This window comes from Bubalus kerabau, chromosome 13, assembly GCF_029407905.1.
Source record: "Bubalus kerabau isolate K-KA32 ecotype Philippines breed swamp buffalo chromosome 13, PCC_UOA_SB_1v2, whole genome shotgun sequence".
Taxonomy (NCBI): Eukaryota; Metazoa; Chordata; class Mammalia; order Artiodactyla; family Bovidae; genus Bubalus; species Bubalus kerabau.
The window spans coordinates 61,738,357-61,764,460 of record NC_073636.1 but is presented as its reverse complement, the minus strand read 5'-3'; the positions used below and the strand labels follow the sequence as shown (position 1 = coordinate 61,764,460).

Here is a 26,104-nt window from a genome sequence, read left to right as displayed (position 1 = left end):
CTGGAGCCAGGCGCCGGCCTGGGCCCCCATGCCCGCCTGGAGAGCCCAGGTGTGGCCGCGGCGGGGGTGGGGGTGGTGCCTTCCTTCCCGCTCGGCCCTTCCTGACGCACCCGGGCAGGATGCTGCCTCCTCCCCAACCTCCGCCTCCCACGACCTGGCCTGGAACGGGGAGGGAACGCTAGCGGTGGGAGAGCGGGCTGGGCAGGGAGCAGCAGGCCCCGCCTCTGGTCTCCACTCCTTAGGAGACCTCGGGCAAGTCTGGCCCTTTTTTTGGCGTGGGTGAGACGGGAGTAGAGAGCACTCCGTTTTCCCATTTGTGCGAGAACGGCTGAACTCTGACCGGATCGCCCAGGATCCTACCTTCCCACTCAGGGTCCGAGCCCAGACCGGATTGTGGGAGCGGGAGGCACCTCTTCTGCCTGAGGATCGTGACATGATCATTGACTTGACATTATCCATTCGTTCAGCCATTTAAAGTCTGTCTGCCTGATCACAACGTCAGCCGGGAAGCCCGCGCTTGACCTGTGTTTGCTGCCGTGCCCAGCGGCTTGACCTGTGCCCAACTCATACCTGGTGCTGAAACCCCAAAAGGGCATGTCAAGGCTTTACCCCCTCCCCCGCAAACTGGAGCAACCCCTCCAAATTGGAGCTTACTCATTTTACAGCTGAGCAAACAGGACAGAGTGGACAGCCAGCCCTGCTGTCGATGCTGACCCTCTTCTCCAGCGCCACTCCAAGACGGAACCCAGAATTGAGCATCTTGATTTACGTCAGCAGCAACTGCGGTGAAGATCCCCCAAACCAGGCATCCTAGGTTCAAATCCCTCTGGGGCCCTTAATGTCTCTCTACTTCAGTTTCCTTTATCTGTAAAAACGATGGCACCTCCCTCACAGGGGTGTTATAACCATTACATGAATATTTCTAAAATAGGTTATCATAATGCTGGACACGTTAAATACAGATGAAATAGTGTACTGGAGCTCTCCGCAGAGCTGGCCTCCCTCTTCTCCTACAGTAGCCCCCTCCCACTCAACCGTAGTCAGGGGAGAGGGAGGCCACTGAAAGGGACACCTAACACATCAGGGGCGAACTTGGGGGTTTTGGAGCCATTTCCCAAGAATCCACTCCCACCCCAGGGTGAGGCTGGCAGTAGGCCCACCGGGGGCCCTGCCCAGCCACCCACCCCCGCCTCTCCGGCGTGCAGACCCGATCCGTGCCCGGCCTGGTGCCATTTTTCCATGGGACTCCGGCTGTGGTGGTTCACATCTGGAGTCTAGACTCAGAGGCTCTGCAGGCCGGGCCTACCGCCTGGGCTGGGCCACCACTGCCCGCTGTTTGCTCAGCTGAAGCTGGTTAATTGGAATTAGAGTGGCCTCTGCGGTGCCGGCTGGCCGGGCGGGCCCTGGACGGCCGCTGCCGAGGTCTGTGGAGCATCTGGCGGGGCCAGGACGGTCATTAGGTGGCAGGCGCCCGGCGCCACTGCCACCTCAGCCTCTGCCGGGGGCCGGCGGTGACTCAATGAGGGCTTTGTAGGCTATGGACCGCAGAACCAACTGTGCTGTGTGCCTGGGCTGCCTGCCCCATCTGCCGCCCTCAGAGAGGCCTTGTTCCAGGACCACACGGCCTCCCCTCTGGAGGTGGCTGGAGTCGGCAGAGATCCGAGAAGCCCCTGAAAGGAACCCTCTTGGCTGGGGGAAGCTTTTGAGATTTCCCATCCTTCCTTTCCAGAAAGCCAGAGAAGTCGGTAGTGACTCAGGCCCAGGGGTCTGCAGAGGAGTTGCAAAGTCCTTAGGAACTCTGGAATTTGATTCAGATTGCTCAAGGTCAAATCCCTGTCTAGGGGTAGCTAAGCTGCCTCAATTCTCTCACTTGTACATGGGGCTAATATTACAGAAGGAGAGTATGAGAATTAAGTAAATCCTGTATTGAGGTGCTTGGTACTTGCAGCAGCTCCCATTATCTGCTCCCACTTGTTCTTTAGCTCCAAAGTGGAAGCACTGTCATTTTCAGCCTTTAAACCTGGAAGCTTAGGCAGAGACTTCTGGGCTGTTGAAAGTCTGAGTCTCAGGCCAGTGGCCACCCTCCCTGACCTTAGTTTCTCCATCCAGTGACCCCATACCAGGCAGGTAAATGAAGGCTGTGCCCACCCCTTGCCTGGTCCACTGGGGGTTCTCCTTCAGGCCAGGGATGCTGTCTTTGGCAAACTGTGGAGAAACCCTGGCTCTGGGATCTCCAGTTCTTGGGCCTGGATGGCCTCTCCAGGGGCGCTGGGGATGGCTCCGAGAATCAGGATCCTTCTGGCTTTGCAGCAGTAGTTTTGGGAAGAACCCCAGGAACGGGCAGAAGGGGAGTGGTGGGTCCTCCATGTCTAGGGTGATCTAGAGTCCCAGTGCTCCCCAGCTGAAGCCATGTGGATGCTGAAACCATGGAGGATGGGTTCTGCCAGCCTGGGAATAAAATCCACTTTCCTGGGGCCCACGTGGCCCTGCTGCTTCCCTGGTTTCACAGATAATGGCCCTCTTGCTGAGTCAGGCCAGACTTTTGGTACCACAGCCTCTTCCCCACAGACCTTTCCTCCAGAATGTGATGTAGCCAGTACCTGTCCAACACCCTCGCTGCCCCCAAGTACTGGGAGGAGTGTGGCAGGAGAACTGGATGGCTGGGGACAGGGCTCGAGGGCCCCCTCTGCTGGTCAGAGGGTATCCGGGGGTGCTAAGCTGGCACACTGGCCACTCGCTGGGTGGGCAACCAGGATGGAGGGGCCAGAAGGTCAGGGTCTCACCGCAGGTTGCAACGGTCCACCATCCCCAGGACGGGGCTTACATGAAAGTCTCTGGGTGGGAGGGTGAGTATTAAACCCACTCTAAGGTTTTGGGTGAGAACGTTCTCAAAGTGCAGTGGCCTGCCCAGGCAACGGGATGAGTTTTTAATGTGAGGCAAAGTCAGTCCACAATACAAAAGTCTAAAAATCAGACCCACTTTTCCCACCTGGCACCCAGGGATTGGGGGGGTGGGGACAGTTGGGGGCTTCCTTTGCAGGCAGGAGATGGGGAGGAGCAGAGGAAGGCCAGAGAAGGGGGAGAGGGAACCAGGCCCTGGAGGCCCCGCTGGAGGGAGCTTGCTGCCCCTGCCCCTCTCTGGGAGCTGCCTGCCCCAGCGGCAGGACTGCACTGTGTGGCCCGGTGTGCGGCCAGCCCGCCCGGGTGTCTGGCCCTTGCAGGGTCAGGCACCAGCTCCATCACTTCTCCTTCTTCTCCAGCCCCTTCGATGCGGCCGCCTCTGTTCCCTCTCTGGTTTCTGTCACTGCTGCTGGATCCTTAGGATTTGACTCCTCATAACTGACCGGAAAAACAAGACAGAACAAGGACGACACACTTAGAGGAGGGAAGGGCAGAATCTTTGTGCCCACCTCCCACCATCGCAGGAAAACCCTGCGTACACATATCCTTGGCCCAGCACCTTCCAGGACTTGGCCCGGCCCCGCCGTGCGCCCTCCTCAGACCGGCTGCTGGTTCCACTTTTTCTGTGCCTGGTGGTGCCAAGAGGTGGCAGGGCAGCGGCAAATGGAGGAGAGGCTGGGCTTGTGCAGACCCATTTTAAGCTTCCTGGACCTCCCACTGGGGAAAGAGAGTGGGGAAAAATAGGGGCAGCCAGGATGAGGCTACAGGACAATGGCTGCCTCCCAGGGCACATAACAGGAGTGGGAAAACTCAGCCCCAGGGGCGCGGGCGGGCGGGCAGGGGGGCTGCTCTACTGACAAGTGGCAAGGTGCCGCTCTCGCAGGCAGACACCCTGGCTTAGCTCTTCCTTTGGGCTCCATTCACTGAGCAAGTGAGTTAATGCCAAAGATAATGCTCACATTTCCTCACCACATCAACCCTGTGAGGCAGGTATGTGCCCACTTCTATATGAACAAAGAGAGGTTCCGAAAGGGGAAAGTGAAGGTTATACACTTGCCCCAGGTTATGTATATACAGAGTGGTAACAGTGTCCACAGCTGTGTGACCAGGGCTGCTGACCCCACTCTCAGGTGAGCCCCACAGTACTGGTGAGGCCGCTGGGGTTCTGGGGCCCAGCTCCCCCGCCCCTCGACTGGGCACTGTGGCTGCCTGGTGGTGGTGGAGCTGCCTCTTGCCGCCTGCCCCGGCAATGCTCCCTGCCCCGTACACTGGAGCGGGGTTGTCTGCCCTACCTTGGGCCCCGGGGCAGTAGGGGGAAGTGGGCAGGTGGGCACCCGCTGGGTATTACATGGCGCTGGGATTCTGCGGGCGCCGGCGGCGAGGGCCAGCTAGCTTCTGCTGCATGGAGTCCGCCAGGCTGGCTGGGGAGCCCGAGACTGTGGGGAAGTGGGTGAGCCTCGGGGTGTGAGGCAGGATTTCCGCTGAGGACTCGTAGCTGTGTGAGAGACAGACAGAGACAGAAAAAAAGAGATGGAGAGGAAAAGACTAACGAGGACAGAGATTTCTCTTCCAGGGAGCAGAAGTGGGTCTTACTTTTATCTATCTCTGCATTTTCGAACTCTGTGCAAAGAAGCCAGTGTTACTTGGAGGATAAAAAAGAAAAGATGCACCTATACAGGAACACACTCTGCAGAAGAACAGGGATGCCCTAGATGTATACGTATGTGTCCCAGGTGGCGCTGTGGTAAAGAACCTGCCTGCCAATGCAGGAGACATAAGCGACGTGGGTTCCATCTCTGGGTTGGGAAGATCCCTGGAGAAGGGAATGGCAACCCACTCCAGTATTCTTGCCTGGAGAATCCCATGGTCAGAGGAGCCTGGCGGGCTACAGTCCATGGGGTCACAAAGAGCCGGACACGACTGAGCGACTGAGCACACACGCAGATGTTCTGCTGCTGTGGAAACATCTCTCAGACACACCCTTGTGTGAAGAATCAGGACGCAGAATGCCCCAAGAACGCCACCGCCTGCGTGAGGACGTGTACACACATACACGCTTTCAGGTGCAGACACCTCTGGATGTCCAGGGACGGGGCTGGCTGCGTGGGCGGCTGGGCTGTGAGGGGGTTGGTTGTCCCTCTCCTGCTATGGAATTTGGAACCACGTGAATGTGTTATCATTTAAAAAGTAAATGAATAAAAAAAGGAGAGTGCCACTAAAGGGAAAAGTAAAACCAAAGATAAGGTGGAGAATTAGGGAGAGAGATGGGCAGAAGAGAAGAGAGACTATTTGCTTTTTCACCTCAATCTAAAAACCTCCTGGGGGGGTGGGGGGCAGAAAGGTGGGGCACCCATGTGGGCAAACTTTTACAGAAACCAAGCACCAAGTGGGTGAAGGCGGGCACCCTCTGTCCTGGCTAGGGAGGTCACCCCAAGTAGGTGCTGGGGGCTGAGGCTGGCTGAGAGCCGAGGGTGAGGGTAGGGACTGAGCTCAGGGCCCAGGTCCCATTCCTGCCCCCAGATCTGCCCCCTGGTTCACCCCCAGCCTTGCCTCAGAGTCCACAGAGCTTTGCCAGGTCAGGAGCCCTGGGCAGGCAGGTTGGGAGCCTAGGGCTCTGAGGCAGGGCAGGGAGGGCAGGGGCAGGCATGGGGGAAGGGTGAGTCACAGGCTCCCCTACAGGCAGCCAGGTGCACAGAAAGCTCTGGCAGGCACTCGAGGGACAACCTGGAGGCTAGGCAGGTGGAGCTGGTGGAAGGCCCCAGAGTGGGCAGCTTCAGCTGCAGCTGGCAGCTATTTCTGGGTCCCTGGCGGGTGGGGCTGGTGCTGCTGGGGTGTAGACACCTGTCAGAGTCACGCAGGCCTGGGGGTCAGGGTGGGGCTGATCACGGGTGTGGCAGGTGTGTGGACGGCCACAGAGAAGGGGGTATGTGTGTGACTAAGATGGAGAGAAAGCAGCCGGCTCTGGGTTACAGCCACAGCGGCAACTGGACATAGACTGACGCTGGAGTTCTAACTGAGCATTTCCATCACACTAGCGTCCCCCTGCGGAGAAGGCAATGGCACCCCACTCCAGTACTCTTGCTTGGAAAATCCCATGGACGGAGGAGCCTGTTAGGCTGCAATCCATGGGGTCGCTAAGAGTCGGACATGACTGAGCAACTTCACCTTCACTTTTCACTTTCATGCACTGGAGAAGGAAATGGCAGCCCACTCCAGTGTTCTTGCCTGGAGAATCCCAGGGACGGGGGAGCTTGGTGGGCTGCCGTCTATGGGGTCGCACAGAGTCGGACACGACTTAAGTGACTTAGCATAGCATAGAGTCCCCTGTGTCACTCACGTGTGGCCACTGAGGCCGGGAGTGGGGAAAGACCTGCCTGAAGTCATATGGTGACAGGGTCGGGATGGGAACCCAGGGCTCCCGACAGTGGGGCAGCCTGCGGTGAGGAGTCTACACCAGCCAGTCCCCTTTCATGACTCAGCTGGCATCTGGTGTGGGGGCTGCTTTGAAAGCCCCAAGGCCGTTCCCACCCCTGGCTACTGGCCCACGGAAGGGTTCTGCTGGTGCCCACAGGCACCCACGTGCTGATACAAAGGGCAAGGCTGGTGGCGTGAACAGTGTTCCCCCGGAGGCACGTACCCACAGCCCTCACAGGCTCCGCCAGCTGCCTGCAGTGCTAGGCAGACCCCTGCTCCCTGCCCCCTCTTACCTGAACATTTCGGTCACTTCTCCCTTGGCCAGTGCCACCAGGACAGGAAAGCCGATACATGCAGGGACCAGGTACAGGAGGGCAGGCTGTGAGAGGACAAAGGCTGGTGAGGCAATGCTGGGCAGGGCACCCACTCAGGGCCGGGCCCATCACCCCAACTCTCTTCTGGGTGTGACTGAGGGACAGGTTCACGAAGCAAGTCAGTGGCTGTGCCTGCACTGGGGCTCCTGACTTCCCTGGGAGAAGCAGCAAGAAGCCCAAAGAAACTCAAGTACGCAGGGCTTTCAGGGTGCCTTGGAGTCTGGCTGGCAGCATCCCAACTGCCCAGGACACCAGGTTCCTGGTGAGTTGGTCCTACTCCCAGAGACTCTGACTGCCTAGGTCTGGGGCTGAAAGTCTGCACTTTTAAAGACACTCCAGGAGATGCTGTTATAATGACAACGATGATGACATAGCTGCTATGCATGGAGCACCTGCTGTGTCCTGGGATCAAGGTCACCCAGCTGGTCAGGGCCCAGAGCCTGTGAGGAGACTCCTGGTGAAGCTGGGTTTGGAAGACAGGACAATTACACCGGCCGGCACTGTTCCCGGAGAACCTACTATGTGCCCTGAACACAGGCTCTGGCGAGTACTTCAGTCCACCTCCATACCCCCATGACCCTCCTCCTTCTGTACAAGCGGAAGGCTCATGCTTTGGGAGTAGGGAGTGGACAGCTCAGGCCTTGGAGAGCCTAAGTGGTAAACTGGGGGTTGAACTCGGGTACCCCTAGACTCCAAAGCCATTCTTCTGCTCACAGTGTCTGAAAGCTGGACCTCACGCTACTGCTCAGCCTTCCAAGGCCCCTACTGCTCCCAGTGGCCTGACGTCCTCAGGAGATGTGACCCTTGTTTCCCTCTCCAACCTCACCCGCCCTGCCCTGCTCTGGCCACATTGGTCTCGTTTCGGTCCTCTTTGTCACCTGCAGCCACAGGATCTCGGCACGTGCCATTTCTAGGATGTTCTTCCCATCTGTGCCTACTTTCCTTCTCCTTCAGACTTCAGCTCAGCAGTCACTTCTGTGGGGAAGCCTTCGCTCACACTGAGTCAGGCCCTCTTGCTGCATACTCAGGGCCCCTGCAATTCTTCACGGCATTCTCCAGCAACTTGGAATGAAACATCCCTGGGCCGTTACAGGCTGGAGATTCTCTCCTGTTAGGCTGTTAACTCTGCGAGGGCAGGCTCCACAGCTGTCTTGTTCACTGCTGTCTTCCTACTACTCGGAAGAGGGCCTGGTGAATACTAAGCCAATGGCTCCCTCACAAAATTCAGAGGGTGCCCTGGAGATGACTTGGGTGAGAGTGAAGGAGACATTGTTCCTAAAGCCAAGCCAGCCCCTGGCTAGAGGATAGGGCTCCACAGTCCCCGAAAGCTGACCATTTTCAGACTCTTGCCATGGATGCCACTTCAGACAGATTAACCTTGAGCCTAATTACACCCTGAGCATTTGGATCTGAGTTTTACAGATGATGCTACTGAGGTTCAGACAGAAGGAAATGACCTGCCTGCAGTCACACAGGGTGTGTAAGTGGCTGAGTTGGGATTTAAACTCAGGCAGCTGAGCTTCTTCCCCTGCATCAAGTCTTTGCTATGAGACCGGCTTTGGGCCAGGAATGACAGAAATCACGATAAAAGCCTGCATCAGGACTCAAGATGGGCAGCCAAAGCAGTACTCAGGGAAAAGTTTATAACTCTAAGTGCATTTATGAGAAGACGAGAAATAAACAATGCAAGTTTTCAAATCAGGAAGCCCCAAAGGAGGAGGAAAAGAATGAAGGCAAAACAAAAATTAATGAAATAAAACAAATACAAACTTAATACAATTTAATTTCTGAAAAGCAGAACACTTAAGAGATGATGAAATTGAGGTAAGAGGAGGAAAAAGGATCTTCCCTAAATCACATAGTTGGTCAGGATACAGACACGGATTCCTTGTCACTTAAGTCCAGTGTCTTCTTCATCAAGGCCAGGCTGGGCAAAATAGAGGGCTTCCTGGGGGAAGGTGGGTAGATATTTGGCCCCACCAAGGTCTTCCTCACCTAAGAGCCAACAGCAATTGAGGTGCTCCTTTGGGAAGAAGTGTTTGCTTAGTATCAGAGGGATACAAACCTGTTCTTTTCTTTCCTCTCAAGGCACCAGGGAACCTCTCCAAAGAAATTCAGTGCTAAGGAGAGGATGGGGTGTACAGCTTAGGGCAGTGAGCTGGGGGTCAGGACTCCTGGGTCTCCATCAGGCCTCAGCTTGCTCTGTGACCATAGATACGCCGTTTTCCTGTCTGGGCTTCCCTCTCCGCCTGTACAGTGAGGGCACCTGATGATCATTAAGGACCTTTCTTTGGAGGTTGCTAGTCCTGGCTTGGGGTATATTTTTGATAGAGGTTAAAAGACACATAGGCAGGGGTCACACCCTCCCTAGGGAACTGCTGGCATAGGGACTGCCTATGTCTTGGTGAGGGAGGAGGAGCTCAAAGAACAGGTTCCCCTTGTGTCCAGATCCCACCTCAATGAAGATTTTCAGGGAGATACCCATGTGGATGATCAGAGAGAACAGGTGGGCTGCTGCTAGGCAGTAGGGTCGGCTTGTGGTCAGGAGTCTAGGGCTCCAGCCAGGGCCAAGCTTGACTTGCTGTGTCACATAGGGAAGGCTCCTTTTCTCTCATGTAGAGGACCACCTCTCTTACCTCTGCCCCCAGCCTGTGTGAGAGCTCCCAATGGAGCCTTCTCTGAGTCTAAGGCAGAAGGCAAGCCTGCCACCTGGTGGCCACCTAGGTGATAGCTCTGGGCTTGGAATCTGCTGGGGCTGACAGCTGGAGAAGACACCTCCCAAGACAAGGCCCAAATACTCCTTCCTTGCCAAGTGCATGTCCCTCTCAGCTTGCACAGCTCCTGAGGTCATCTGGAGCAGATGTGAAAGAAAGGGGCTTCCTCACTGGTTCTTGGTTTCTCTACTGATGAGGACCTTGAACTTTCTGTATAGTGTTAGTATCAATTTCACAGTGTCTGTAAGGACTCAATGAGTTAATGAGCGAAAGGGTTTAGCACAGTGCCTGGCAAACTAACAGACTGACTGGGTCAGCAGCCTTTGTGATTAACTCAAAGGTGGCTTCTCTGTGGCCGGTGCCCAAGGAAGGGAGAAAGGAGGAGGAGGGGGGAGGATGGAGGGAGCACAGCAATACCAATTGGGTCAGACGTGGATCTGAGCACTTCACTTACATTAACTTATTTCACTCTCAAATAACCCCAAGGTGGCTACTACTATTTATCCTCATTTTCTGTTTTCATGAATCAATAAGGAGTCCTAAGTGTAACTTCAGACAGTAGAGCCTGGATGGCCACCAGGGCTCTCTTAGACTCCACTCCACACGGCCTTTCCCATGGCGGGGGGTTCATAACCTGGGCTTGGTCTTCGTGTGACACAGGTTTGAATTCTGGGTCCATCACACTTTCCACGGAGCACCTGAACTGCAGCTCCTCATCTGTTCACAGAACCCTCACGAAGCACCGAGCAGAGCCTGGCACAAAGGAAGTACTCTGATTCCCAGCAGAGAGCAACCCTGTCTGCTGGCTTTCCCCTCCCCGACTCCTCCTCTCCAGGCCACACTGACAGCTCCTGGCCTGGTCCACCTGGCAGCTCAGCACCCATCTAGGAGAAGGCAGAGCCTGGCTGGCCTGGGGGGTGATGGGAGGGAGATCCTGACATCCTATCACTTGCCTGGGGGGCAGGCAATGGGCTGAGACCACAACAAACACCCACCCGATTCCGTTCTTCTGTCTGCCACCGCTACCGAGGCTGAGAAGCCACAGCTGGGGCCACGCAACACTGATCTGGCCCAGATGTGGGCAAAAATCTGCTGAGAGGGCTCAGGGAAAGGTTTTGCCTTCCTTGAACGTCACAGGCTCGGCTGGCAGCCTTCCTCCTCCCACTTCTCACCACTAGCGTGCATGTACTACCTGAAGCCAGGCTGTCATCTTGCACCAACTATGGGTGAAAGCCCGAGAGAATCACAGACACGGCCGCTCTGCACCCCTGGGTCGCCTGCACGTGTGACACGGGAGTCCTGGTCACCTGCAGTGAAAGCACGCCCTGTACACCGAGGACAGTCATGCTCACCTGGGCGTGCTTGAAGATGTGCATGATGAAAATGGTAAGGCCCAGGCCGAAGATGTAGGCTGCAAAGCTGGTGTAGAAGTAGGTGTGGGTGTTCTTCTTCAAGCTTCAGCGATGGCATGGGGTAGAGAGAGAGAGTGAGACACAAGCACTGCAGAGCCACATGCCCTCTCAGGAGAGGAGCTGGGGAGACCCTGGAAGCTGTGTGGGGCTAAGGTTATGGGCTGTGGGGTGTGGAGACGGGCGTGCACTCTGGTTCTGCCCCATCTAAGCGTCTCTGGACCAATCCCTTTCCTTCTCTCAGCCTCAGTTTAATCATCTGCAAAACAGGAATGCCACGCGCCATCTCCCTGATGGTTGCTGAATATCAAATGCTATAATCGAGAACAGTGGCTATGAAGCTCAGGTCAGCATAAAAATCACCCGGACAGCATATTAAAAAATAAAGAACTGTGTGGGAGTTCCGTGGTGGCCTAGTGGTTAGGATTCCAGGCTTTCAATGCCATGGCCTGGGTTCAACCCCTGGTCAAGGAACTGATATCCCACAAGCTGAGCAGCGTGGTCCAAAAAAAAAACCAAAACAAAAAACAAAACCACAGAACCAAAAACCCCTCAAAACAGAACAGAGTGCCAGGTCTAGTTCCCAGGGAGTCTAATCTAATGAGTATGGGGATCTGCATTTTGGTATTTGTGTGTTTTATAACTTTATTTTTGGCTTTTTAAAAATGTGTAGCTGATTTATAATATCATATTAGTTTCAGGTGTATAATGCTGTGATTCAGATATACATATATTCTTCAGATTCTCTTCCCTTATAGGTGATTACAAAGTATTAAGTACAGTTCCTTGTGCTAAAGAATAGGTCCTTGCTGGTTTGGGGCTCATGTTTTGAGGAACTAAGATGGAGAAACTGTAAAGTTAAGTTCTTACTTTTAAGTGCAGTGGAGCTAATAGTTCAGTAACCCATCATGGATACTAAAAAGATGTTGATTACGAGGATAAAAGGCCAGTGGCGTCCTGGGGAATTCGCCTAAAATCAGCTTCAGAAGAGCTGACCCACAAGCATCCTGGCATTGCCATCACTTGCTGCCCTTTCACGAAGCCAGCTCAGGACCTTTGTGTGTGTCTAGCAACATCTGTGGAACGAAGGGGGGCCGACTCCTTTCCCTTTGCCCTGGCGGCTTCTGAGCTGGGAGCCGCAGTCCACTGAAAACAGTCCTGCTGTGCAGCCTGGAGTACAAGAGACTCCCTTTGGGAATGGTGCAGATTCTGGAACAAGCTCCCAAGGACCTGCAGGACAAGGATTCTTCCTTGGAGGGTGCAGCCAGCTGAACCTGGTTCTCTAGCAAATGGCCTGGAGACTCCTATAGGTTTCTCTTTGCATGACCTCTGAAAACCTAGCAGTAGAGCAGCCAGCACAGCACAGACATGTTTCTACTTAGAGGCCGGCCAGGTCTCTTCCAAAGGCTCCACAGTGGCCCTGTGCAAACAACCCAGAGTGATGTGAGCAGGGGAAAAGTTCAGTTCTGCATGCAGCCTGGACTTCCATGATGCTGGCAATGGGTTTCTCACTACCACTTTCAACATTATTACTGTTTTTGCAACTACCGGACATAAGGAGATGAAGAAATAGTCTATAAACCAGCTCAAAATTAAGCATATACATGCAGAAAGCTCTCCTCTAGGAAGACTGGGCGCCACCTGCTGGTGGCAGGCCCCGCTTTGCCCAGGTGCATTCACCCACCTGAAAAGGCGCAACCTTTTCTGAGTTTCAAGTGGTGGCTCAGCTTGGCCCCCTTCCCTCTCCCTTGTGCTCACTTTCTACAAGGGACTGGAGAATGTCTGAGTAAGGAGAGGGTGGGTAACAGCGAGAGCAGCTGGGATACGGAGACCTGACCCATGGCTGATAAAAGTTGGTGGCAATGAGGGCTGCACCTGCTGCTGGATGCCCTGGGAGCCACCGAGGCCAGCCGGTCTCAGCGCTCCCTCCACATCGTCCCCGTCAGCCCCAGGCAGGAGCGACCACTAACTTCAGGATGAGAAACCTTGCCTGGAAAGGTCAGTTTCCTTGCCAAGACCACTCAGTGAGAAAGCACTATGGGTGCCACCAGGACCTTCTGGGATTCCTTCTCAGCCTATGAGTCCCACCTTCCCCACCCTCTCCAGGCTCTCTGGGCACTTAGAATCTCAGAATGTACAATGCAGATAAAATCAGAATTGTTCAGGCTGCTGTTGGGTGGAGGGTCTGTGACCTGAGTTACCCTCTTTGGGCTCCTCCAAATGGAGGAACCCCAGAGAATCTCCTGCCTGGGTCGGGGAAGGCCTCACTTGTAGAACCTGAGGACTAGGGTTCCTAAGTGGCTTACCTGATGTCAAAACGCAGCAGCAAGGCAATGAAGATTCCTGCGGGGAGAAAACCAGGGTTGGATGGAGATAGGGAAGAAGCATACAACTGACAGCTGGGTCCCCAGCCTGCCGTTCTCAGCCACAGAGCAATCATCAGGGAACAAAGTGTGGCTGAGACTGCCAACTGCCAGCAGAAATCCTGTTTCTCTACCTTCAGTCCACCTGGAACAATGGGGGAGCCTCACTGGAAGAGGGAGTAAGTGGCAGAACTGTTCCAGGTAGACTGTTTTGGCCTGGGACCACACTGACCGGCACCTCACAGCACCGTTTGCTGTACCACCCGGGGCGCAACCAAACATTTACAGGATGCCTAGGCACTAGGTGCTGTAGGCAACACAGTGGGAGGCAAAACCTGGGGCGGGGCATGCTGACCAAATGTGAACAAAGACCAGTGTGAGACTGGAACTGTGAAAGGGTGCTCCTGTGTCATGGCAAGGTCTATCATGGGATGAGACCCAGGCTGGGGGTGCTGGGTGGGGAGGAAAGAGGGATTTTTTGAGGAAGTGACACTTGCCAGGGAGAGGGAAGACCATGTGCAAAGGTCTTGAGGAAACAGAGCTCAGGAAGTGTGGCAGGACAGGCTGCAGCCCAGAGTAGGAGATGCTGGGGACCGGATCTGCCAGGCAGGACCCCGTGGGGGCGAGAAGAGTTGGGTCTTTATTCTAGGAGTAAGGGGACACTTCTGGAAGTGTTCTAAGTGGGAGAATAACACAAAAGATTTTGAAAAAGACCCATGTGGCAGCTGCTTGGTGGGTGGGAGAGCGCAGAAGCAGACACTAGGAGGCTCTGCATGAGCTCAGGTGGAGACAGTGAACTCTGTCCACCCACTGCACTCCTATTTGCACTTTGAAATCTGGCCTGGTCATCCCCAGAAACCTGAGTCCCTGAGACACAGCCACCCAGTCCAGCCTCGGTATGTTGCACACACATGGCCATCCCTGTGTATCTCCCTGACTTGTCTTTGGGCTCAGACACAGCAGGGCTGAACCTCATTTGGTTGGTTGACAGCAAGCTCTTAGGAACCAAACATCCTATGCTGATGAGAAGCACCGACGGGCAACATGTGATTCATTTCAAAGAAGAAAATTATTTAGTCCCCAGCGAAGACTACAGCTGGGAGCTGGTGGGTGGTGAGAACAGACAAATGCTGCCTTTCTGGAAACAAAACTAGGAATTCAGTGGCCCCTGGCAGCTGAATTCTACAACTGCTCTTCAACTAATCCACGGGTCAGAGCTCACAAGAGCTTCTTCTACTCATAATACTGCATTTGATCCTTAAAATAACACCCCGCAACCTTTTCTTCCTTCAAGATTATCCCTGAGGCTCTGAGAGGATGCAATAAGTCACACCAACTGTGACTGTTGGAAGACTTCCGATACATACAGGGATTTGTGGATATGCAGAGATGTCCCGTGCAGGCCTGGAGCCCAGAACCACCCAACAAGGACACTTGGGGAAGTCTGTGGGTGCCTGGGACAGACCCTGCTCTGCAGGGCAAACCAAACGCATTTCTTCATCCCTGATGGGGCTTCCTCCCTGCCTCCCAGCACCACAAGCTATGGGAACACCTGGATTCAAGACCATGCATGACCTCTTAGGCAAGTCTCTCTTAACCTCAGTTTCTTCATCAGCAAAATGGAAATACTCTCTACCTCATTGGGCTGCTAAAAGTAGCAAAGATAATATATAAAAAAACACTGAGCATACTGCTTGGCAAACAACAGGTGCTTGACAAATGATGGCTCCAGGATCATGATCTTACTATTGTTGTTTCTGTCATAAAAGCAGTTTTGACAATATCACCTTTCTTTGCAGTCAGATAGACCTGGTCTGAGTCCTGGACCTCTTGCCGGCTAGTGTGTGAATTTACGTTAAGTCCCTTCACCTCTGAGCCTCAGGTTGCTCACTGCTATGAGAGAGAAAGCCTCTGCTTCACCACCATACGTACCATAAAAGGGAAGTGTCACACAGAAGTGCCTGTACACTCCCGCTCACTAGCAGGATGGCTATTACTTCCTACACTGGAAAACAAACTGGCTTTTAATTTGTTCCAAGCTTTCTTCTAAGCAAACACCAGGGGTGCTTCTAACCCTCTGACCCCGAGCCTCTGTGACTAGGGAATGAGATTGTGCAGCATCTCTGTCACCGGGCCTAGGTCTTGCAGGCACACAGCATCCAAGTCTCAGCCATTTCAGCTGCCCTGAGAGAGGCAGCTCAGCTTTGCTCAGAGTTTCTTGACCGGCAGTTTGGGCTGCAGGCCCCCAGGATGTGTGCCCATGCTCAGGCCCATACACAGGCGTACCTGTGCCCATATCCACAGGCGTGCTGACTAGCATCCACACACATAAAATGGACCCGAAGGCCAGGTCATGTGGTCAGGCAGGTGTAGGCCACTGGTCCCTCTGCTAAAACTGCAGACACAGGAGCACAGCTGTGTGCCCTGTGTCCACGCACAGTGCGTGCCCTCCCTGGTGCCCTCCCAGCACTGGGGAGGGGGGCCAAGGAGACTGCGGCAGTTCTAGCACACCCGTGTCACCTGTAAACGCTGGGAAGGGTGTGTGTACGTGCAAGTGTGAGGGCTCAGATGCCTTTAAGACTGCCATTGGATGTGCTTATATTTCAATCTGTCATATACATTTATTTCTGCAGCTCTCAAGTAATGTCTGTTCACCCAGCCAAGCTCCATGAGGGCAGTCTTGCTCACCACCATTCCTCCCGAGGGTCCAGCCCACGTTGGTGCTCCATGTGTGCTGAGGTGGATCCCCTTCACCAAACCCTGGGCAGGTGGTGATGGGGGAATCACACAGCCTAACCCTTCCTTCTTCCCTCTCCTGGTGAGTGAGGCTGTGTTTCACAGGACGACTCCTTCTCCATGGAATCCCCTTCCACCCCCTGCACTTTGGCCCCTGCCCTGGCCCCGTCACCTGGAATGACGATGTCTCCGAGTCCCAGCATGGCAAAGTTGTCCGCTTCCAGGCCCTTCTCCAGCAGGTCCTGGGGAAACACCACTGGAGGGGGAGGCAGGGATGTGAGGAGCTGGTGAGAGCCAGCTCATGCACTCCTAGCCTCCACCTCTGGTGTATGGAACTTACACACTTGCATTGCTGGGTGGGAGGATGGGAATGGGGAGTCAAGAGGATGCTGATGGGCTGAAGGGGGGTGTGTCCATCTGGAATCACAGCTAGTTAGAGCAGGAAGAATCTAGAATCATCTAGGCTAAAGGTTTAATGCCTTTACTGAGCTGTAACTCACATGTCATACAATTTCAATGCCTTTTAATAGCCAGAACTCTTTGGTTAAATGGGACTGACCCCAAAGCCTAGCATATAAAAGATGAAAGAGCCCACACAGTGCTGGCATCTAATAGGCTTTCCATCTCACCACAGGACATGTGGACAGACCCTTGTTCTGAAGAAGGAAGAGCTTGGGCTACAGGCTTTCTGTATCTGTTGATGAGGAGGAGGCTGCTGTTGCTAAGTCGCTTCAGTCGAGGAGGAGGCTACATACCTACAAATCCCTTGCTTATAGCCCCTTACTCAGAAATCCTGCTGGCCAACTTGTTTGGATAAATACAGACTGAGGAAAATGCCTCCCTGTATGTCCAGTTATGGCAAGGGGCAGCTGTAACTGGATTTCACCCAGACAGCCTTGGAGCACAAGTTCACCAGTTATGTGTGGGCTTCAGGGTCAGACTGTGTGGGTCTGAATCCTGGCTCTGCTGTGTGACTTTGCACAGTTTACTTAACTACTCTGGGCCTTAACTGTCTCACCTGTAAAATGGGTATAACAACCGAACTGACCCTATAGCGCTGTGATGAAGATTAGGTTATTTGAACACACTGTTAACTTTAACTGTTACATCTTTACTAACCCAATCCTGCTTCTGTGTGAGGCTGCCCTCCCAGGTGATGAATCAAGTGTGGTATAAGGCTAAGACAGTCAGGACAATCTGGTCTCCGAATTCCTGACTTCCCTTCAGCTAGGGGTGGTCATGTGACCCAGCTCTGGCCAATGGCATATAAACAGAGGTAAAACGGGTGGGTTCTGGGCCAAGATTGTGCTTCCCTAATGAATCATACAGAGTCCTTCCCTGTCCACTTCTTCCTGCCTTGAATACACAGTCACAGCGATTTACAGCTCTCCTTGTCTGAGCCTCCTAAACCTGCTATCATTCAATCCTGAGTGGCAGATCTGGAAACCAGGGCCTACAGAGGTGAAGTCTCCCCACTGAGGCCACACAGCCAGCACGTATCAGATATGGGATTCATATCCAGACTTTCTGACTTCACTAACTGTCCACTTAACCACTCTGCTAGACTACTCCTAGCAGTAGAGGGCAACAAGCTTTCTCCCTAAGACAAAATCCCCAATTCCAAACACCAGAAACCAGAGGGGACTGTCATTTCCCTGTCCAGAGTCTTCCAATGGCTCATTCACTGCCCACTGGGCAGCAGCCGGGCTCCCTGACACGCCATCCTCAGCTTCCTCAAATCTGGCCTCTTTTCCGCTGCTCCCTTAAAGTCACCATGCTCCCTCTCCGGTTCTCTGCTCCTTCCATGCATTCTTCGCTTGCAGCGCTGGCCTGAAGCTGTTCTCTCTTTCAAATGCCCCTACTGCCCCTTCACGCTTGCTAAACGCATATGCATTCTTTGGGACCCAGGAAAGCTTTCCTGACCTGTTGGCTGGGTTCATCCATCACAGCATGTGAGGCACAGTTGCTCTTCTGGCTTGGCCAGCATCTGTTCTCTTGCTGTGCTCGACTGCCCTCACCTTACATCCTTGGTTCTGGGAGGCTGCCAACTCAAAACACTGCCCCCAAGCACTGGAGAAGGCGGTGACCCTGTCCTCTGCACCACTCCCAATGGGAGAACCTAGTTCCTGGGCCCGGAGAGGCCCCATGGGTTCATCCAAGCCAAAGCTGGGAGGAACTTTCCTCTGGGGTCACTGAGCCGCGACCCTGTGCAGCATCTAGGAGCAGCTGTGTGACCGTGAGCCTCTCTCCGGCTCACGGAGAGGACCCATGTGCAGCTGTGGAGTCAGACATGAGGAGCGCAGCTGTTGCTTGGCTCTCGGGGCCGGCTCCACCCTGGCTGCCCAACAGGATCCCCATTCCTCCTTCCATCATGTCTGATGGATTCCGTCCTCCTCTTTGGGTCTCGCGATGCCAGGGAGTGATTCTTGATAGTCTAAGGCTTAAACCCCAAGCTCATCATGCTTTTCTCATCCCCCTCTGATGAGGAACAATGAACTTGGGCCTGTGACCCGATTCTGGCCTGTGAAATATGAGAGAGGCTGCAGGGAGAATTCAGGAAAACACATCCCTCTGTGATGAAAGGGAGACATAAAGTTCCCCTTTTCTGCCCCTGAACATGCTGAGAATGGTGGGGTGGAGGGCAGAGGTGACCCTGGCTCTTGGCGATGCCACTGATGGTCATAAACCCAACTCTAGATGCTCCGCCACAGGGCTTGTTGCTGAGTGAAATGACAACATTTCCACATTACAGAGGTCTGTAGGTGAGGTTTCTAATATTTCTAACAATGGATACGCTGAAGAACACAACCAGGGAAGTGTGAGAGGAGTGGGGCAGACAACACCTGCTGGTTATGTGTTACAGGGATCCAGGGAGGGGGCTCCAGGCCTTGATGTGGGGGTGTCCTCCTCTGGAGGCCCCGCCTGCCTTGCCACAGGCTGTTTTAGACACCGCTCTCTATGACCAGGTGGCCAGAGGATGGCTGTGTGGGAACACAGCTGACAAATCAAAGAGGAGAAGGAAACCAGGCCCTAGACAGCAGGGAACTTGGAGAAGGAACGGCTGAGGGAGGGTTTAGCTGACTCAGGGACCACGCGGGGACGGGCCGCCAGGTGGGCGTCACTTACATTTTATTGGCGCCTCAAAGGACTTGGCCACTGTCACCATCACATTGGTGCCAAACACCTAAAAGGAGAAGAGAGGAGTCTGGCGGGAAGTGCGTGCAGATGGGAAGGAATGGCTGTGCGTGGCTTTTCAATGAGGGGCTGCCTGCGATGGGCGGGAGAGAGACAGGGAGCCAAGAAGGGTTCCAGAGCAGATGTAAAGTTGAGATGAGGCAGCCACTGACATGGCTAAACGGACACTTCCTAGGGTTCCTTGTCTGGACAGCAATGAGGGGCAATTCCAAGGAGTTAGGAAAGGATCTCTGATGCCCTGGCTGGGCATCCTGTCAGGTCAGGGCTCTGTCCTTCCCAAGAGAGGAAGTCCTCCAGCACCACTCATTCAGGGGTGCCTCTCAGCAAGGGTGGCAGGTCCCTTAGCCCAGCGCACAGTCTCCGTCCTCACGGTCAGTGTCTTGCTCAATAGTGTCCACTCATCTGCTTTCACCACCCCTGCCTCAGCTGTTCTGAGCCTCAACTTGCTTGCTGGAGAGACATGGGATAAGCAATCCCCTGCCGGGCTCACTGTGCGGGAGAGAGGACGGCTGGCAGGCACAGGGCAAAGAAAGGTGAGCTCTCGGCGAGCGGGGGTGGGACTCTGCTCTGTCATCTACTTCACAGCCGAGGGCACTGCCCCAGAAAGGACCTGATCCGGGGCCTTACCTGCAGGTCAAGGTGGCTGCCCTCCACCGGACCTCCTGAGCATCCCTGCCCGACTCACCCAGAAGATGTCGTAGATGAAGAGTCCGCCCAGCAGGATGCAGCCGGTGCTGACGTTGTTCAGGTGCAGGAGCTCCACCCCGTTAAGGGAGAAGGCCAGGCCAAAGAGGTTGTTGGCAATCCAGTGCTGGGGGAAGGCGAGAGTTAGGCCACCTCACCGGTCACCACCTTGCCCCTCCAGCACTCCACCACCCCCCGCAACTGCCTAGGCCCTGGCTACTCACTTTCCTCAGCAGGTACCAGACGCCAACGATGCTGCTCAGGCCCAGGCACACCAGGTCCTTGGTGTCAAACTCATAATTGATGATCTCTGGGCAGAGAGGCCGGGTAAGTCCACTCCCCGGGGCGGGGCTGCCCCTCCCACCTGTCAGCCCCTGGACGGAGGAGGGCATGGCTGTGGGCTCCGTCAGAGACCCACAGGCTGGGGGTGCTCACTGGAGCCCTCCCCAACCCCAGACCCTCCAATTTCCTAGAGGAGGGAATGGAGGCCCAGAGGGAACCCAGGCCTGACGCAGGGTCAGTGGGAGGTGGTCCACGGTGCTGGAAGCCCACGCTCTGCACTAGCAGCTGGACAGCCAGCTGGGGAGGCAGCTCCCTCTTCGAGTTTTAGTTTCCTCATCTGTAACAAGGGGATCACAGGGCTTCCCTGGTGGTCCAGGGGTTAAGACTCCACCTTTCCACTGCAGGGGGCGTGGGTTTGATCCCTCGTTGGGGAAGGTTCACACGCCAAGAGGTGTGACCAAAGAAATAAACACAAAACAAAAAAATGGGGGTCACAGCACCTCCCTGATAAGACTGCCACGGGGAGCAAGTGAGGTGGTCCTTACAAAGCACTCAGCACAGAGCCTGCATACAGTGGGTGCTCAACCAATGCTGACTGCACTGAGCCCAAGGCCCTTCCAAGGTCCTAGTTCATTCAGGAATCTTTCTACTCTGCCGCCAAAGGAGTCAAGAAGGTTGCTGGTAGCCCTGTGTCACCAGCAGGGGAGGAAGCAGGTGAGAGAGAGAGGCCTGGAGAGGCGGCAGGCGGGAGGCCCCGAGCCTGCTCTGTTGGGGAGCCTGTGGCAGACATCCTGACATTAGACCCCTTCTCCATCATCTCCGAGTGTCCTACTGAGGAGGCCCAGAGAGGTAGTGGAGCCTGCCCAGGGTCACAGAGCGCAGGCTTTCCTTTCAGATTCCAGACTGTAGTGGACTGCTGGTTGGCCCCAACCGTTGTTCTCCCCTCTGTGGTGACAATACCCTGATGGAAACGAGGCCAACTAGCTCTCAGCCACATTTTCCAGCTTCCCCTGCAGCTAAATGGGCCTGCAGAACAGCTGCCTCTCCGTCCTTTGGGACAGCCTGCGAAGCAATGGTGTGCTACCCTGGACCCGGTGACCCGAGTGCGGCAGAGCACAAGACAGGTGAAAACCCCCACGGTCACTGACTGGGCACAGATGCCTACAGATGTACAAAGGAATCACATAAAATCGCTGCTCTCCAGGGACAAGGCAGCGTGTGCTGGGCACATCCCCAACAAATGTGACATTCACAAACTCAGACTTGTACACCAAAGAGAAATACCTTCCACCTGTCCAAGCTGTTGATAATCCTGTTACAGCAGTAGAACCCACACCCTAACTCACTCACAGGTCCCAGGCTTTCCCCAGTTCCCTGTGGCTTTCATTTTTTTCAAAAGCCATGGAACCTCCTTTTCAAATCATAGCTAGGGAAGTAATCACACTAAAAACAGACATGATAAAAATAGCTTCAGGAGCCAACTGTTTACTGTTTACTGAGCCAGGCGCTGTGCTGAACGCTTTCCACTCATCACTTACTCACAGTCCTAACAACTTGCTTATAAGGGAGGCACTACATTATGATGCTCATTTTACAGATGAAAAAAAACAAAACAAAACCGAAAAAGCCCAACAAAACCCCCCAAAGCTCAGAGAGGTAACTGTGTGCACCCAGCGGCAGAGTGGGGATGTCATCCCAGAGCCCACCTTGCCCATCACTCGCTGTACCGGGGAGTCCCGGTATCGGAGAGACAAAGGGGAGGGGAGGGAGTGGGAAGAAACCCAAGGTATGGCCAAGGCAGGGCGTGGCGGCAGCACTGACCTTCCTTGTTCTCCCCAGAGCCCTGTGTGAACAGCAGCTGGTACTGTCGGTTTGGGAAGCTGGCTGGAAAAAACTTATTCATGAAAGGGCTGAAAGGAAAGACAAAGCAGGTTGGCAAACAGAGCCCTTGTGGGGGTCCCACAAGCCCAGACATCTGTTTACAAGCTGTTATCTCCCAACAACCTCACAGCTGCCCTGAGAGGTAGGTGTTATTGTGCCCATTGTAGAGATGTGAAAACAGAGGCCCTCAGAGGGCAAGTGACTGCCCAGGGTTACATGGGAAGTCAGTATCTTGAGCTGAGACCTGAACCTAGCCTCTTAGTTATTACCCAAGAAACACAAAAGAGGCAGACTTTCACATAAAACAGTTTTTAGGAGAGCAATGGATTCCAAAATCTGGTTTATCCACAATCTGTATGAGAGTCCCATCAAGAATGCATATTCTGGCTTAAGCCTGCATAGGGTAAGTCCTGACTCTTCAAGGAGACCCGCTGAGTCTAGGCAGACAGCAGAGCTGAAATAAGGGGCCGACCAGTAGCCCGGTGAGATCTGACTCTTTAGAGTGAGAATGCCTGGGCCCATATTGCTGAGGCGGCTGGAAGGCCAGCAGCTGAGAGGGGCCCATTAACCACAAAACCACAAAACCCAGATAAACCACATCCTTGCCAGCTCCCTGCCCAGCCAGAGGCAGTGGACCTACCCTGGTCCACAGTAAAGCCATGATGCACAAACTGTGGGCAGACTCATAAGGGAAATGAGATGCATAGCCCTTTCTCCTGGGCTCAAGGCAGAGAGGTAGATGGTGAGGCGGCGTGAGTTTTGCTGTTGACTCTAGAAGCAAAAAGGTAAACCCTCTGCCCCAATTTCTCAGAAGTCTGTTTATTTCAAGCGCGATCCAGGTGTGCGCAGTGTGACAAATCAAAGCTGCAGTGTTCCTTTGCGTTCTGAGGCTACTGGAGACTTCCCATTAAAATGGCTATCTAATCACTCTTTCACAGGTAGCCTCTTGTGTGTGTGCTTGGAACTCAGTGACTCTTTGTGACCCTTTGGACTGTTGCCCCAGGCTCCTCTGTCCACGGGATTTTTCAGGCAAGAATACTGGAGTGGGTTGCCACTTCCTTCCCCAGGGGATCTTCGTGACTCAGGGATCAAACCCCCCCCAAAAAAACCCTTTTAAGTGTCTGAAACTACTTTAATGTGTTTTTTAAACCCTGCAAAAATATAGCACACTTTAGCAGTTAGCAGACCTGAAGCAAGCCTGAGTTGACTAGTATTCTTCTTGAGGGGATTTGTTTTGACCATTTCCTTTAATTATCAGTTTCCCAGAACACTTAGAGATGCTGGCAAGCAGCAATTCCTTCTAGATGATTCCTTAACTATTATATAAACTGTGCCAACACAGATAAAGCGCAAACAGTATAAGCTGAATTATTGTCACCTCTAATCTGAGTAATAACCATGCTGTCAGTTTTGTAATACAAATAAAAGGAATTAAACATGGGAAGAAAAAAGAACGCATATTCCTGGATTCCCTTCCAGATCTATTAAGTCAGATGACCTGATGGTCACCCCACTCCATGATTTGCCAGGCCTGGGATTTTTACAAATTCGGCTGGACTTGATAAGTGAGATGAATCACAGCCCCTTGGGCGAGAGCGGGCTCACATTCACTCCTTCCATGGGGCCTGTTTGTGGCTCAGGATGGGCTTGGCCTCGTCTCTGGAAGCATTCTGATTACTCAGCATGGTCTACTTCCTGGCCTGGCAGGGAGCAGAGACTTTCTTTTCTGGATTGCCTTCAGAGCAGGAACAGAAAACCAGGGCTTTTGGCTCAGTCTGTGTCTGGATACTAAGCAGTATCGTGGAGCAGACACAAACCGGGGTGGCCCAGCCCTGATGCCTGCTCTGCCACATGAGGCCCTGGGCTCACTTCAGTGGGTCAGTCTCTGCTGAATGTGGGGATAATACCACCTGATTCAAAGAGCTGCTGTGAAAGTAGGGGAGAGGGAGAAGTTTAGCCCAGCGTTAGATCCTCAACAGGGGTCATTAGTACTCAATGTCTATCATCGCAGGTGGCTGAACTTGAAAGCATTCAGCAACACCAGATGAGACTGATGACTGATGAGGCAAGCAAATCCACAATGGTGCTCCCAGCTAAAGGAAAATGGACCCAGGCCAAGGGGTACCCAGGGCACAGAGGTAAAGGCAGGGAAAAGGGAGCTCTCTAAGACCCTGGAGCTTGGAAGAAAATGTGGATTAAGAACTATCTCTGGGCCTTAAGTTTCCATTCGACACACAGCCAATCCCTTCCCGTCTACAGAGCTATGACATGAATGACGACAAGGCTTCGTGATTATGTAGACACGACTGATACAAGACGCAACTGGGAGTGGGTTTCCACAAACAGGCTCTGAGCAGGTGGGAGGCAGCAGCTGGGAGGGATGAGGCTGGAAGCCAGTTTCAGCTCAGTTCACTGAATCACGTTTCAGGAGCATGAAGCCAGAGGGTGTGTGTAGAAGCAGAGAGAAGGCCTGAGGCGCTAAGCTTAGGAGCCCTACAAGCAGAGGGAAAGGGGTTGAGAGCATGGACTCTGGAGCCAGGTTTCCTGGATTCAAATCCTGGCTCTGCCATTGAGCTGTGTGACCTTGGCAAAGTTACTTAACTGTTCCCTGCAACTGTCTCCTCATTTGGAACACTGTAACAATACCTTTCTCACTGGATCATTAAGAGGATTACATGAATGTTTGGCACCCTATAAGCTTAACTGCAGCTTCAACTCCAAGTATGAAGTCTCTAGACAGATGTCTTTGTTATCCCAAGAAGAGGGGCTGCTGGATAATACAGGGCAAGAGACAAGCAACTGGCTGGTGTGAGCCTGCCTTAAGGGCAAGGGTCCCGAGAGGCAGCTGGTAAGCGCTCGCTGAACACCTCTGAATGCAGGTTTTTGTAGCAGGCAGAGACTCACTCGTTCCAGCCCTTGATGGCTCACGTCAAGCCTAAAGGTCACTGCTTTCTGCTGGGAAACCACATCCTGCTGCCCTTCTCCCCTGGGGGTGAAGGCAAAGGGCAAACTGGTGTGTGGCCTCTCCCTCCTGGGGTTGCAGATCGTGGTCTTAGGGACCTTATCCTCTAAAGGTCAGCAAGGTGGGATATGAGCTCAGAGGTGGTAAAAATAAGCTGCACGGTTCCCTTGGCAGGAAGGGTATTGGCACAGGCTTGAGACTTGGTGGCTGTAGAGGGTGAAGGCAGGCTGTGGGCCCTCACTTTGCTGTAACACTCCAGGCTGTGGTTTCTTCCCTGGGAGGCTCACGGCAGCTGGGGAAGTGGAAGGAATCCCACAAACACCGCGGCCTGGACTCCCTGGCTTGGGGCTCAGCCCCCACAGCCTCTCAGCAGACAGACCCCTGCTCTGGCTGTCCTCAGGAGACTACAGGCCCATAGGAGAGTGCGTGCCCAGGCCCCATCTTTAAGCTCTCTCTTCTTCATTTTTGCCAAAACTACAAAAAATACGTGGCTGCACAGTTAGACCCATGCTCAAAACCACTCTGCTCCTGAAGGCTGTGACGCTCTCTGAGCCTCAGTTTTCCTGTCTTGAACCTGCAGTCCTTATTTGGATCCTGAGGAATGTCTATGTTTGGGGATACATACAAACAACTAACCAAAATTTTAACAATATTGTAGACTTCTAGGAGAAAATACTTAAGAAAACTCCATTCGATCAAAGGAAGGTAAACTTAATTCTTAGATCAACTATCTAAATAGCACAATTAAATTATGCCCTCCCCCTTTTCTGCTAAAATTATTTTTATCTGATTCAGTTCTTTTCCCTGTACATTTTATAGTAAGGCTTTCTTTAATTCCATTCATCCCAGTTTTTCAGTCTGTATCAATTTCTGTTTCAGAGGATAGCTTGGACCCTGAATGGTGAGTACCCCTTATGCCCACAGCCAGTCATCATTTTCACAAGGTCTTACCTTCCCAAGCCACACTGTGTGCTCTAAATCGTCTCAAGAAAATGACAGTCATTGACAAATTTTACCATGTGCAGTTTTAGTGGCTTCGGTTCTATTTTCTGCTGATAATTTCTATCAATAAAAATTATGAACTAGTTAAAACACAGACAACTCTTTCTTGGTTAATCCATGAGAAATTTTGGACAATGTTTCTCAGTTACTGTCCTAAAAGAAAAAAAGAAAGATCTGGGGTGTCAAA

The 26,104-nt window shown here is 53.5% G+C and overlaps 1 protein-coding gene across 9 annotated transcripts in view; it reads right to left on the bottom strand.

The window, feature by feature from the left end:
• Positions 1–2,894: 2,894 nt before the first annotated feature.
• HM13 (histocompatibility minor 13) overlaps positions 2,895–26,104 on the bottom strand; it is a 38,902-nt gene continuing 15,692 nt past the window's right edge. Inside the window, exons 4-13 of one of the 9 annotated variants that reach the window (XR_008701621.1) lie at positions 21,894–21,982; positions 20,015–20,154; positions 19,792–19,917; positions 19,038–19,095; positions 16,084–16,167; positions 13,119–13,155; positions 10,756–10,858; positions 6,609–6,694; positions 4,194–4,396; positions 2,895–3,339 (exon numbers count right to left, since the gene is read on the bottom strand). Coding sequence is in view for 7 of the 9 variants with exons in the window: in XM_055544686.1 (XP_055400661.1) it covers positions 3,498–3,618; positions 4,250–4,396; positions 6,609–6,694; positions 10,756–10,858; positions 13,119–13,155; positions 16,084–16,167; positions 19,038–19,095; positions 19,792–19,917; positions 20,015–20,154; positions 21,894–21,982 (991 nt within the window). In the remaining 2 variants the exon portion in view is untranslated. Of the gene's footprint in view, positions 3,340–3,457; positions 3,619–4,193; positions 4,397–6,608; positions 6,695–10,755; positions 12,043–13,118; positions 13,156–16,083; positions 16,168–19,037; positions 19,096–19,791; positions 19,918–20,014; positions 20,155–21,893; positions 21,983–26,104 lie in introns of those variants that run through there. The other 8 variants (XR_008701622.1, XM_055544688.1, XM_055544690.1 and 5 more) reach the window with 8 other exon arrangements.